The following is a 15,088-nucleotide window of genomic DNA, read 5'->3' as shown; positions in this document are numbered from 1 at the left end:
AAGGGTTGGAAATTTCCAAAGAGCCTGGGGGTAAAAGGGTTCAGGAGAGCCATCATTATCCCATACATTTTCATGACAAAAGCAACCTGAAACATATTTGCGACCATTAGAATTAGGAAAACAAATAAAACAAGTCCAATGTTCTTACCCAGCACCCATCTTAGTGAAATCTCGCTTAGTCTGGAAGGTGTAAGCTGTAAGCCCAGCAGTGATGATCAATGTTAGGGAAAATGCCTTCAGGACAACTTCAGCATCATACATGCTAATGGCAACTCCAACTGTGATGGCTTCCACAATGGTGAAGCCACCGAGGAGGAAGAAGTTGATGGGAACATGATGCCTGAAATAGAAATCATAATAAATATCAACTCCACAATACAGTGCTGTACAGGACATACAATCACATTATTTATAGATACAGTACACCATAAAGGATATACTTTACGTATATACTAATCAAAAGAAGTTCTAAGACAGAGATTATATTCGTTAATAAGTGCAAAAAAATCTGAATATTTCTCATCAAACCATGGAGATTATAAGCTCTATAACTACAATAATACAGTACAAAGATGTCCCTTCCCAAAATGATTATCCGTACTATCTAGTACACTAAATATTATTAAAAAACAAAACCACTTTAAACACTTTACCTTTTAACATGGAGAGCAATAAGAAGGCCAAAGGACAAAAATATGCTCACAAGCAGCAACCACTGGTTAGAATGAATGGTATCACGAAGCACTGGGGTGTAAGCAAAAGCTGCAGCAACTACTGTGGTCACCATAAGTTGCACAGACAGAAGTCCATACACCTTGCGCAGAAAACCTAAATGATATTTCAATTGATAAAAAGTTGCAAAAAGATTTACAGTACACTGTGATAACCTGAAGATACTGGAACTAGTCATGAATCACAGATGTTTACAAGTTCTCACAAATTTCTCAGCTAAAAAATAACGCTAATTACTTTTTTCAAGTTATCATCTAAGTTAACCCTTTTACCCTCAAAGGACGTACAGGTACGTTTCACAAAACTCATCCCTTTACCCCCATGGACGTACCGGTACGTCCTTGCAAAAAAATGCTATAAAAAAAAAAATTTCATATTTTTTATGTTTTGAAAAAATTCAGGCATTTTCCCAGAGAATGAGACCAACCTGACCTCTCTATGACAAAAATTAAGGCTGTTAGAGCAATTTTAAAAAAAATATACTGCAAAATGTGCTGGGGAAAAAATAACCCCTTGGGGGTTAAGGGTTGGAAATTTCCAAAGAGCCTGGGGGTAAAAGGGTTAAGGAATAGAAACCTAAGACTCATCAGGAAAATACATAGCCAGTGGTTTTCAATACTGTAAGTATAAACTGTAGGTACTAAGTATTAAGATGACAAATTCGAAGATAATTTGTATTTTTCCTAACCATACAAACCTTAGCTATTTACAAAGGGTATTACTTTTAGCGTAGCTGAAATGGCGAGCCATTAGAATTTAACGAGGGTGTATTACCCCCGCGCTAGTTAGCGGGGGGGTAGGGGAGTGGTAGCTAGCTACCCCTCCTCCCCCTCACACACAGGTGAACACTCACTTTCACTTAGAGGTAGGACTTGTCTTGGGGGACAGGGCTGGCGGGCAAATATGTGTAAATAGCTAAGGTTTGTATGGTTAGGAAAAATACAAATTATCTTCGAATTTGTCATTTGTTCCGTAACCGAAATACAAACCACGCTATTTACAAAGGGTGACTTATCCCTTAGGAAGGGTGGAAAGTCCCCAGCCATACTGGCTTTGGCTTTACCCGGGGACTCAGAATCCGAGTGAGTCGCACTCGAGAAAAGGAGTCCCTGCACCTCACAAGTTCCTTGCACCGCAAGGAACCATGTGGCCTACGTAAGCTTGTGTGTGAAGGAAGAAGTGTGACCCGTCTTAGGCAGTTGACCTGGAGTTCCAGAAGGAACTCTGGGTTAAGACGTTCCCAATACCACCTCGTCAGGGTATGGGGGACGCGACAGTATTGACTCAATACTCGGAACACAAGGAAGCATGGTTTACCTGCAGAGGTTCGAGGTCAGCTATGCAGAGACCAGGATGCTGCTTCCCCGTAGAGGGGATGATGAAGAAAGAAGTAAGGGCCAGACATACTTCTTTCGTTCATGCAGACTAAAACCTGATAACAATGCCCTCAACCTTCTGCTACCTGTCCAAAAAGGAGCCTGAGGTTAGACCAGCTGTTGTGTAGCCACCACAGAGCGATAGAAAACGTATCGAGACTCCTGTGGGTCACGCCCTGCAGGAAGCGGGCTGCGAAGGTCATCAGACGCTTCCAGACTCCAGCTTGTAGCACCTGCGTCACAGAGTAGTATTACTCGAAGGCGAGGGACGTTGCGATGTATCCAACATCGTGCTGTAGGGCGACGTGACGGGGGAGGGTCTGAAGACAGGTCGAGATGAATGTCCTTGAGTCCGGGCTGAAGAGGTATACTGGTGACTCTCCCCCCATGTCCTCCTTGTGTTCCCAAATCGGCTGCAACTGAGGCCAAACTGCAGCTGTTCCCAGCGCTAACCTCTCGATTCCTGTACTGGCAAGAAAGAGAAGGTCTTGGGACATCAGACACAGAATGGAGACTCAAAATCTTGAATGAATCGGACCGAAGGGTCGGGACCCTCAGATTCTGAGTCTAGCCAACAACTCAGGAGCGAGCCTGAATGTTGCCTTCCCCTCTTCCTTAGAAAGGGGGGGAGTAGTAAGAGACCAAGAAGATTGCTCACACACTGGCCGTGGCCAGAGTGAGCAGAAGACCCAGGGCGGAATACAATCCGAGGCCTGTCGTAAAAGGGTCTTGAGAAGATCTCTTAAAGGACTAAAAGTCCGAGCCATGCTCCAAGTTGGAGGTCTTCCTCCGACTAGGGCAGGGACGATCGTAGCTTCGCATGAGCGAGGATAGATCCAGCGGGCAGGAAAAAGTTATTCCTTTAAGCCTGAAGGTCAGGAAAAGGCTGAGCGACAGGCTTCATTGCCAAGAGCGGAAAGGAGTTTCCTCCCGCCGAAAGGCAATAAGACCGTTATTGCTGGAGAAGAGGCCTCACGGGAAGAAGTATATCTCCCACGGCACCAACCACCTTAGACTCTTCACTTTGCCTGGGAGACCCCTGTGGATGACTATCGCAGATGACGCGACCTCCGTACCGCGACTGTAGCGGGTTGTCTCTTCTAGAGGAGGAAGCGTAGTGTCTCCAGGCATGAAGCCGAAGCGACGCCCCGGTTCGGGAGAGATGTCGCAGTGTGGTTGCTTGAGTAGTCTGCGCCGTGGGAGAAGCTCTCCCGGGAGTTCCGTCAGGGGAAGCAGAGGGTCCAGAAACCGTTCTGCACATAGTCCCAGTGGAGCTCTCCCATTGAAAGGTTGACAGACAACCTGGTTTTGTTGAGACCCATTGTCCGCAGACAAAAAGGAGGGAAGACGCAGGCGTCGAAGTTGTCCCACCATCACCGGAATGCATCTTGCCAGAGTCTCGGGGTCTGAGACTGGGGGGAAAACTAGCGGAAGCTTGAGGTTCCAAGCTGTCGCGATCAGGTCCCCCAGACCAGCACTTGCTGGTTACCCAAGGTCAAAGACCCCTAGGTACACTCTCTCTATGAGGCTCTGCTCGGATAGTCTGAGAGAAACATTCCCCTGCCTGGAATGAGAGAGCCGATGGTGGAATTGAGAGAATCTCAATCATCCCGATATCTCTACTGCAAGATGTGAAGGTGTGAAAATGCGTCCCCTGCTGGTTAGCATGAAGTCGACACGCAACGGGGCGACTTGGCAGGAGCGGTAGGATCTGAAGAGGGGCCAGACTAAGGCCCTTAAGCCTGCCTGAATGATGGAGAGGTATCCTTCAGGTCTTGACCATAGGCCTGGACCGGAACATGCCCCCCCCCCCTTTCCTTTGACGAGTCCGAGAACCGCATCAAGAATGTGGGGAAAGGACGAGAATATCCACTACCATCAAGAGGCTCCATAGGTCAACACCCATTGCAGGTTTAATAGTTCCGCTGGTCCCATAGGGCCAGGGAGTCCGGTTAAACATTGCCTGAAGCCACCGGAACTTGGATCGCCCCACATGGAACTTATCCTGAGGCGACCGTTCGGACTATAAACGGGTCAATGAGGAAAGAAGAACTAGGAAACGTTCCAAGGTAGGGCTGAAAACTCTGCTTGACTGAGAACAGGTACTGCGACTCTCCTCAGTCTTGCCACGGTGAACCGAAAGGAAGGCTCGGAGGATGTGGTAACAGAATCTGGCGTCCCCAGGTGGTCACCCATCCAAGTACCGACGTTGCTTAACCTCGCTGGACGGACGAGAAGCGGGGTTTCCAACGTGGTAAGGCGGTTGACTCAATATCATGGCCAGATACTCCAGATGTTGAGGCAGAGGAAGAGAAGGCTCCAAGCAAAATACCATGAGCCCACACTCATGGTCAGCATTCGGAAGCTTTTCCCGGCGCTGAATCAGGTCGAAACCCGAGCCTACCGGAGTTGACCAGCCCTCCAAACAGCAGAGGAGGCGGAAGTCTGCACCTGAGCGGCCAAGAGGAAGGCAGGGAGAGTTCTCTGGGGAAACAAACCTGCTATGCCACGGCGGGATAGCCACACTGCATCATAAGCAGGAATACTTGCAGTTTAGGCTGAATTCGACGAGCACCCTGGAAGATGGATGGAATGGAAACTGAAAGTACCCGTCCTTCCGATCCAGGGTTAAAGGAGTCCTGTCGCCTCGTTACCAGTCTGATCGATTCTGCTGGTCTACGCTGGCCGAAGTTTGTTCGACAAACTTGATCAGGGCTGAGAGGTCGACTATGGACGTCCCCTCTCAGATCCTTCCTTACAAGAAAGGATCGACTGAGGGGGCCGGGGGTGAAGCCGTCGATGATCCTAAGGAAGACCTTCGCCTAAGGTATGGATCATTCTGCCCAACCGGGCAACTCTGCTGATGCTATGGCATAGAGGTTCAGAGACACTGAATTCGCTGACAGAGACGGCAGGCGCGATATCCTTGGCTACTCACAGAGATTGTGCGGGAATGGGCATCGGGAAGCTGTCATTCGGATGAGTAACCTTAAGCATCCTCCCAGCGAAAAAACCTGCAATCCTAGAGTTCGTGAACTCCTTTTAGGACTATGCCCCCCCGGGGGAGTCTCCCGTGCCATCTGTTCCTGACAGGAGGAAACTGCAATTGGACACCTTGTCCCAGTTGTCGTAGCCGATAACTTAGGCCGACGTGGTTGAAAGAAAAGGGAGCTGGAGCCCTGCAGAGTCTGGAAGAAAGCGCCTTGGAGGAGTGAAACCGGAAGTCGATTTACTCCGCACAGCAGATGTTTAAGTCTCTGTCCTTGGGCAAAGACAAAACTCTTCTCAAGGATGGAAGGGTGTCTGAGGTCGTTGACCTCCACAGATGAGACACCCGAAGGAAGCCTTCAGTCAGTGCGTCCAGATGGTACAACATCGAGCTTGTCCGCAAGTAGATACTTAACGACGAAAGGCCAAGGTGCCTGAGCTCGAGAGGAGGAAAGTACCCTTGATCTTCCTGTAGCTTCCTTGAACCAAACCTCGGGCCGTAACCGAGGAGGGAAAGAACCTGGTAAGCTCCCAGAGGAAGAGGTAAGCAGTCACCCCTTGTCCGATGGAGAAATCTTCAACGGAAAGCCCCCCCGCCAAAAATCCTTCCAGGGCGGGAGAAGGAGAGAGTACTCGTGCAGGAGAGGGGACCCTCGAGACCGACCTCTTGGGAACCAACTTCGCCCTGGGGGAAGTCACCACGAAGTCCACTCCTCTCTTTCTCTTCAGCGTAGGAGAGACAGCCGCTGGTTTGTTACCCTGGCCGGTGAGTGCTGGTTTCATAAACCTCATTAACGCCCGTGCCAGCGGATCAAACCATGTCTGCTGCTCCAAGGACACAGAGTCCGAAATCCTCGCTAAGGTGAAAGGGATCGGGCGATCCTTTGGAGAGGACACGACGGTTCCTGCCTGAAAAGAAGGTGGGAAGAATGCTGTACTGACCTGTCTTCGTCCTGCACTACCAACCTGTGCTTGGATGGAGGTGATCCCGAGTGCCGCCTAGGAGCACGCGTCCCTGCTGCTACCACCGGCTGTGGAATTCGCCGCGAACTATGGTCGCGCGAGGGCGAACGGTCGCGCAAAGGCGAATGGTCGCGCGGGCGCACAGGCGAGTGGTCGCGCGGGCGCGCAGGCGAGCGGTCGTGAGGGCGCGCAGGCGAGCGGTCGCGAGGGCGCGCAGGCGAGCGATCGCGCGGGCGCGCAGGCGAGCGATCGCGCGGGCGCGCAGGCGAGCGATCGCGCGGGCGCGCAGGCGAATGGGCGTGACGGCGAGGGATCGTGCTGCCGCGTAGGTGAAGAAGATCGCTGGCGGTAAGCGATGGCGAGCAGCATGTGTAGGTGAATGATCGCGTGATAGGGTGCGATGGTGATCAGCATCCGCAAGAGGGCGATCGTTCAGGGTTGTGCGATGAGGAGCAGCATGCGAAGCGGGCAATCGTTCAGGGTTGTGCGATGGCGAGCAGCATGCGCAGGTGAATGATCGCGTGAAAGGGTGCGATGGTGATCAGCATCCGCAAGAGGGCGATCGTTCAGGGTTGTGCGATGAGGAGCAGCATGCGAAGCGGGCAATCGTTCAGGGTTGTGCGATGGCGAGCAGCATGCGCAGGTGAATGATCGCGTGAAAGGGTGCGATGGTGATCAGCATCCGCAAGAGGGCGATCGTTCAGGGTTGTGCGATGAGGAGCAGCATGCGAAGCGGGCAATCGTTCAGGGTTGTGCGATGGCGATCAGCATCCGCAGTTGAGGGTCGCGCGATGGCGATCAGCATCCGCAGTTGAGGGTCGCGCGATGGCGATCAGCATCCGCAGTTGAGGGTCGCGCGATGGCGATCAGCATCCGCAGTTGAGGGTCGCGCGATGGCGATCAGCATCCGCAGTTGAGGGTCGCGCGATGGCGATCAGCATCCGCAGTTGAGGGTCGCGCGATGGCGATCAGCATCCGCAGTTGAGGGTCGCGCGATGGCGATCAGCATCCGCAGTTGAGGGTCGCGCGATGGCGATCAGCATCTGCAGTTGAGGGTCGCGCGATGGCGATCAGCATCCGCAGTTGAGCTAGTAGCTGGCGAACCATGTTCCTTCAGAAGTGTTGGAGAACGTTGGCGTGCCAGCTGTAACACACGTGGGCGATCCGGAGATCGCTGGCGAGCTGATGATCGCTGACGAGCTGACGATCGCTGACGAGCTGATGATCGCTGACGAGCTGATGATCGCTGACGAGCTGATGATCGCTGACGAGCAGAAGGCTACGCGTGGAAGCCCGCGCAAAGAAGAAGAGTCCTTGACCCCGACCTGAACCTAAGTTCTAGATCGCGAGGGCGAACGTGGGCGCACAGGGCACGTAACAGGAACTGCAGGGAAGATCATCTTGAAAGCGCTGACGAACAGGAGAGCGCTGACGAACAGAAGGGCGCGCAGGGAAACCCTGACACGCAAGGGAAGAACCCCCGTGGGGGCAACCCTTTGCCCCGAAGGGATCGTTGTCCGCCGGGAGACTGATGTCCGTCGGAAGACCGCTGTCCGTCGGGAAGACCGTTGTCCGTCGGGAAGACCGTTGCCCGTCGGAAGACGAGATTAGACTGCTGTCCATCTGCACCAAGACGGAAGATCGAGAAAAAGAAGTTGTAGGCTGCAAACGGAGATTCAAAAAGGCGCCTCAAACACCCTTATAGGGAGATGAGAGGCCCTTACGACGAGGCGGACGGAGGGCCTTACGGCGAGGGAGGCCAACAGCAACAGCAACAGAAGAAACCTCCGAAGAGGAGTCTCTATGAGTGTACTCTCTCGCGAACGAAAGAGAAACACTTCGTGGAAGAGACTGGTCAGCCAGTGACCTAAAAGGGGCAATCCTCCGAAGAGGAGATCCTGCAGTTGCCCAGCCCCTTGAGCGAAACTGCAGGTGCGACCGCTCAGCACCAAGAGCATAGTCGCACGAAAAAAAGGCAAGAGAAGAACCCCCCAAAAGAGGAAAAGCTCAAGCCTGGACAGGAAAAAACTTCCCTCGGAAGGAAAGTTATCCGCCCAAGGAGGCAAGCCTCCTGACTGTTCTAAAATGAACTGGAGAGCTGTCCGTCGACACGGGAGTACTACCAGTAGAAGGAGACACGCCCCTGACGACAATACAAGGGGGAGGCAGCAACAGCCGAATCCCCGGGACTCAACCAGACAGCTCACACCGTTGCTATATTACAGAAACGAACTAGATCGGTAACTGTAAAAAATAAAACAAATAATATTAGTACACATTCATTCCCCCGGGAAGGCTCCGAAGAGGAATCCCGAGGAAAAGGAACAAGAATTACACAACAGGCACGTGCCCTCACAACCACTTACACTCGCGGAAGGAGAGCTGTAACCAAAACAGAATTATAACAATTATAATTATGTAACTATGTAATTATGTAATTTAAAAATGAATGAACACTAAAGAAAAAAACGAAAACCCCGAAAGGAATCGTTCTACAAGCTGAAAAATTAACAACTACAATTAGATTCATAAACTAATTGAGACAAAATGTACGGCGTAGCAACCCCACCCACACGGGAAGGAAGCTACAAGGGCGTAGTAAAACATAGTAAAAGGGTGAACGACCTCAAGAGAGAGAGAGAGAGAAAGACCGAAGTCAAACTCGATCGCAACCCATAAAATTAGGCCGTGGTGGCCTAACTGCCGAGGCCTCCACGTAGATATCGTACACTACACACACACATCTGAAAAGGAAACTTATTTATTTCTATACTCAAATATATATACAAACATGAAAACATGTTTACATATATATTGAGTAAAAGAAAAGTAAGCGATTAAGTAAAGACAAAACAGACAATGGCTGCCAAGCGAGGACCAAGACAGAGACGTCTGTCACAGTCCGAGCCAAAAGTGAAAGTGAGTGTTCACCTGTGTGTGAGGGGGAGGAGGGGTAGCTAGCTACCACTCCCCTACCCCCCCGCTAACTAGCGCGGGGGTAATACACCCTCGTTAAATTCTAATGGCTCGCCATTTCAGCTACGCTAAAAGTAATACCCTTTGTAAATAGCGTGGTTTGTATTTCGGTTACGGAACAATTAGAAAATTACTTTAACATATGATTGTACAGTGTGTGTTAGTGGTCGAGGGAAAAAACCCATATCTTAAGATTTTAATTTTTCTTAACTACAGCATACAAACTAGAGCCCTTATAACCCTTTCACCCCCAGGCTATTTAGAAATTTCCAACCCTTAACCCCCAGGGGGTTATTTTTTTCCCAGTACATTTTGCAGTATATATTTTTTAAATTGCTCTAACAGCCTTAATTTTTGTCATAGAGAGGTCAGGTTGGTCTCATTCTCTTGGAAAATGCCTGAATTTTCTCAAAAACTTATCAAAAATATGGAAAAAAAAAATTTTATAGCATTTTTTTGCAAGGACGTACCGGTACGTCCATGGGGGTAAAGGGATGGCTTTTGTGAAACGTACCAGTACGTCCTTTGGGGGTAAAAGGGTTAAGATTTTAATTTTTCTTAACTACAGCATACAAACTAGAGCCCTTTTTAACTGTTCTAACAGGATTATAATTCCAGAGAAGATGAACACTTGGCTATAAATATTTTATAACAAGGTATCAGTAGTTATAAGATGGTTACAGGGGAGCCCAAACAACCTGCCGGCTCACCAAGTAGCTACTTTGACCTTTGCTTAGGAAATGTGGCGATGGATTGAGGCAGGAAGTTAGCTTAAAGGACTCATGCTTGTATAGTTAAGAAAAATAAAAATAATTTCTAAAAAATTTGGTTTGATCATACACAGATACAAAGCCTCGTCCTCTAATAGGAGAATTATCCTTAGGAGGGCGAAGTTCCTAGGACCAAACTTGCATTCATGACATAAGGAATACAGTACTGTATTACAAACTTTAAAGCAATTTGAATTTTCCTACTTAAACAGTGTGTCTCCTGAGCCATGCTCGGGAATCCTTTTCTGGTATATGAGATGTAAAGAGAGACTGTACCTGAAAGGAATATGTTCATATGATGACTGAAGACATTCCCTACACACACACACACACACAGAGAGAGAGAGAGAGAGAGAGAGAGAGAGAGAGAGAGAGAGAGAGAGAGAGAGAGAGAGAGAGAGAGAGAGATCAATACTATAATTAATTATATCAGGAGAGGATCGAAATCCATCTCCCCATTCCTCCATAGATATGTTTGAAGGACCCAGCTGCTAAGCTAGGTTAGGTGGCTATGATTAGGTTATAAACAATATCCCTGTATTTTCCTCAATTTGCTATCCCCACCGACTACAAATTCCCAATGTAGTACAGTACCCAATTCTTCTTGTTACTATCAAGGGTCACGTAGTTCTTCAACTGCTCATTTCAGATGGATATGAAAGATAGATTCATTCAACATACAGGGGTGAACGTAGCTCGTTGGGACAAACAAACTTTTTCATTACTTGTCAAATTTATTTTATTTATAAAGATGACCGCGGAGGTAGCAGCAGTAGGGGATTCAGCATTATGAAGCTTCGTCTGTGGTGGATAATGTGGGAGGGTGGGCTGTGGCATCCTAGCAGTACCATCTGAACTCGGTTGAGTCCCTTGTTAGGCTGGAGGAACGTAGAAAGTAGAGGTCCCCTTTTTGTATTTGTTTCATTTGTTGATGTCGGCTACCCCCCAAAATTGGGGGAAGTGCCTTGGTATATGTATGTATGTATAGAGGAAAAGTTGTTTATGATGCTCTAAAATGCGATAATGTGAAGCCAATTTTACGATTTACAATACAGTATATGATTTAGTGTTGCCATATCAGGAGGGAAGCAGTGTTGAGACTTAGGTGTAGGGTAGCTAAGGATACAGCAGTCCAAGGGTTAGGGGGTCGCAGTCTCCCAGGTAGGCAAGTATGTAAGAATATGGCTCCTAAGTTAAGTTATGTAGGGAACCTTAGGTTGAGGTATTCTTGTGTTTGTTTCCTTTGTAAATTGTGGTTTTCCAGCAATATCTTTTAAAATTTTACACCCAGACTGTCTGTCCCACCAACTACAAAGGCTCCCAAAATACACATTACTATGTCAGGACATTTTCATTTTAATGCCTCGAATCCAACCCAGGTCTAACCTGTAAATTTCAACAACCCCCAAACATACAACAAAATTCTAATTTAACCCTTTTACCCCCAGGCTATTTGGAACTTTCCAGCCCTTAACCCCCAGGGGTTATTTTTTTCAAGCACATTTTGCAGTACATTTTTTAAAATTGCTCTAATAGCCTTAATTTTCATCAGAGAGAAGTCAGGTTGATCTCATTCTCTTGGAAAATGCCTGAAGTTTCTCAAAAAATTATCAAAATTAAGAAAAAAAATGTAAATAGCAATTTTTTTAAGGAAGTACTGGTAAGTCCATGGGGGTAAAGGGATGAGTTTTGTGAAACGTACCAGTACGTCCTTTGGGGGTAAAAGGGTTAAAATTTGTCTGGTTTCAGTTTTAGTTTCATCAGAATAGATGCTCACCAGAATGTCAGCCAGGCAAGCCCAATCCCCCACTCTGGTGCCCAACCACACTAGACGCCTCACAGTAATCAGCTTAAACTCGCATTCCAAGACAAGGGTCAATCTGTTGCCATGTGAACGCTAGGCAAACACGTTCCCACTGTACTAGCCAAGATGTTACCCCAATAAGAAGTGGGCTTGCCTCAAACTACCATAGACTTAGCTAATATAAAAAAAAAAAAAAAAAAAAAAAAAAAAAAAAAAAAAAAAAAAGCTTTACAATGCTACAAAAGCAAATGGTGGTACCGTAAGCCTATAGCTACAGTACAGTAGCAGGGGTGTATGCATGATGACGACCAAGCTCCATAACTCCTTAGAATTATTTTGAAAATCCTCAAAAATTACTGTAGCCTACTTTGAAATTTTCAAGTTGAACAAGCTGCATGCACTTTCTGGATCCAGTACTGTAGTTCCTATGGATGACGTTTTGATCAATTCCGCAGCTCTTTAGCAGGAAACTACTGAACTTCTCGGGGGAAGTGATAATTAGAAACCAAATCGAACCCCGCTCAACCGGGGAAATTACCGGAAGCCTTTTTTTTCTTTTGACCCAGGAAATTGCCAAAAGGCTTTTTTTTTTATCAGGGAAATTGCTGGAAGCCTTTTTTTTCTTTTGACCCAGGAAATTGCCAGAAGGTTTTTTTTTTTTATCAGGGAAATTGCTGGAAGCCTCTTTTTTCTTTTGACCCAGGAAATTGCCAGAAGGCTTTTTTTTTTATCCGGGAAATTGCCGGAAGCCTTTTTTTACCCGGGAAATTACCAGAAGGTTTTTTTGACCCGAGAAATTACCATTAGGCTTTTTTTTATTCTAATCAAAATTCAATATTTGCAAAATTCGAACAGGGTAACAAAAATTTAAGCATTGGTCAGATGCCCAATCTTAGCTGCCGGGATACAAGGATGGCAACAAAAGGAGTTTACACTTTATTTATATAAGATAGGACTCCTGGGTGCTTATTCCGATGTTTGTTCCAAGTGTGGTACGGTGGTATTGGTGAAATGCTTTATGTTTACGATGGAAAATCAACGCACAATAGAATTCTTTTGCACCGTTAGGCTACCGACATAGGAGGCTAGACCTCCCTAGGCCACTCCTGAAGGGTCTGTACGATATGACCCTTCTGCCTGTGACCTAGCAGACTAGTCCTGTGTTAGTGGACCCTAGGCTGAGGAATAGATTCTTCTTATGCTTAGGGGACACTGGCACTCCAACCCCGTTTCCTTTCCTTTCGAGGTGGTGGCGAGGGTGCTACCAACCTCTTATTTGTATTAATCTAACCCTAGGCTAAGGAATAGAATTCTTTAGCCACCTGGGATAGTTCTGATACAGGAACGGAGTTGTTAGGTGGGGCAGGACAGGCTAAGGCCGGCTCCTGCTGTACCTTTCACAGGATTTCTCGCGGTATTCAAATACTTTATGCCGAAACTTTTGACTTCAGTGAATTTGAATAATGCAAGTACTGTACGGCTATATTTGTTTCTATTAAACAGGGTGACATGTCTTTTTATATTTTATGATACAGTATATCTATTTTGATATTACATTTTTAAAAATATTTTCTTTTAATTTTATCCCTGTTAGAGCCCTTGGGGTTACAGCGTCTTGCTTTTCCAACTAGGGTTATAGCTTAGCTAGTAATGATAAAAATTATATAATGGGGTGAATGCAATTCGTTGGGCCAAGTTTAAACTTTCTTATTACTTGTAAAATATATCTTATTTAGAAAACATGATTTATTGTTGCCTGGCCAGGAGAGAAGCGGGTTGTGTGGAGAATGAAGCAGATCGGGAAGCAAATACAGGTAAGCTAAGAATATGGCAGAAAATGGGGAATTGCAGGGGGCATTAGCCCCAGGTAAGTAAGAATATAAGGACCCGACTCCTAGGTTAGGTGATGTTCTTGTGTAGAGGCTTTACAATATAAAGACACTATAGTCCATTTCTTTTAGCGATGCATATTTGCACCGACTCGCAGCTTTGCCCGTTTAGCTCGGAAAAATTTCCGGATCGCTTATTGGTTGGACAAGATAATTCTAACCAATCAGCGATCAGGAAACTTTTCCGAGCTGAAAGGGAACCTCCGCAAGTCGGTGCAAATATGCATCGCTAAAAGAAATGGACTATAGGTTTTAGAGTATGATGGCCACGGCTCCTTCATTCGTTCAGATTGCCTGGCCTATAGCTGAGCGGGGGCTCTTGAAACAATGCCTAGCCTCCAAACTAAACTTATACCTAGAAATGGGTAGGAAATACCCATTGTCTGTGAAGGTAGGAGGCCATAGCCGTCGATAAACAAAAAATCTCTGTAGCCTCGGTCGCCGTAGCAAATTAAAGGGAGCCTTTGTAGGGTGATGGCCAGATCCCGTAGAAAACGGGAATATTCTGAACTGTGGCCATTGTTCTAAAAACGATTTTGGCGGGAGAAGCTAACTTAAAAAACCCACCTAACCTATGCTAAAAGCCGTGTCCTTACCAAGGGGGGCTGCACCCCCCGGACCCCCCCTTACACAACATATTTAAGATCCGTAGACCATTTCCAAACGTTTTTATTCTATACAAGATAACAGTCGGAGCGATAATAAGCAAATTAGGACGCTTGGCCGTAGCGCTACAAACTACCCTTCAAATGTAACATTTTAGAAGTGACTTTAAGCTTGACTTCTAGATTAGCAAAAAAAAAAAAAAACTTCCAAGGTTACAAAAACTTACGATATAGGCCTATAACTACAATTAAGTTAGGCAAACCTATACATACGAATAGACAAGCGTTAATTTTAGATTTCAAATGTGATATTTCATAAGTGGCGTTAACCTTGACCCCTAGACTAACCTTCAAAAGAACATACTAGAAGCAAAAATCTTGTCATACAATTAAGTCACACAAAAACTTACCCATACGAATGTACAAGTGGCTCGAAGCGACATTATTCGCGTAATTAAAGTCCCCCATAATTCCTCCCTTTTCAGCACGTTCCCCATCCAGGGGCATGAGTAGAGCCGTATCCATTCCTTTAATTAATGGACACTTTCAATTGAAAACTGTAATGAGACCTTGTAAAATTGTAAAATTGATACGTTTTGTCCTCCTCGACTTCTCAGCTGATTGTTGGTGTTGTCAGTCAGGGTTGCCAGGTATTGCAAATGAGAAAAGGTCAATTTCTAATCAACAGAGGCTTTAAAAGGTCAACCCATTAATAGAAAAAGGTCAAAATTATAGTATTTAAGGGCCGGCTTTTTTCATATTACTAAAGGCCAACCTATTTAAATACAAAAGGTCAAATTTGAGTTTTTTGGGGCCGGAAAAAAGGCCAAACTGGCAACCCTGATCTTCAAGTGTTCGGATACCAGAGAATGGTTCTTCAATATATCAATATATTTCTTTAATTTAATTTCGAAATGAACAATTGAATAAGTTTTTTATATCCTAAATATTTTATTTTCCTATTTTAATTTTAGTTTGTAATTAC

The 15,088-nt window shown here is 46.4% G+C and overlaps 1 protein-coding gene across 1 annotated transcript in view; it reads right to left on the bottom strand.

Annotated features, from left to right (window-relative positions):
* Positions 1 to 14,706, bottom strand: part of LOC137654429 (protein lifeguard 4-like) — a 50,114-nt gene extending 35,408 nt beyond the window's left edge. Inside the window, exons 1-3 of the mRNA XM_068388033.1 lie at positions 14,514 to 14,706; positions 654 to 828; positions 149 to 340 (exon numbers count right to left, since the gene is read on the bottom strand). Coding sequence (XP_068244134.1) covers positions 149 to 340; positions 654 to 828; positions 14,514 to 14,628 — 482 coding nt within the window. The 5' untranslated portion in view covers positions 14,629 to 14,706. The remainder of the gene's footprint in view (positions 1 to 148; positions 341 to 653; positions 829 to 14,513) is intronic.
* Positions 14,707 to 15,088: the final 382 nt, after the last annotated feature.

The sequence above is a fragment of the Palaemon carinicauda genome, chromosome 15 (assembly GCF_036898095.1).
Source record: "Palaemon carinicauda isolate YSFRI2023 chromosome 15, ASM3689809v2, whole genome shotgun sequence".
Classification (NCBI taxonomy): domain Eukaryota; kingdom Metazoa; phylum Arthropoda; class Malacostraca; order Decapoda; family Palaemonidae; genus Palaemon; species Palaemon carinicauda.
This window is presented reverse-complemented; position numbering and strand designations above follow the sequence as displayed.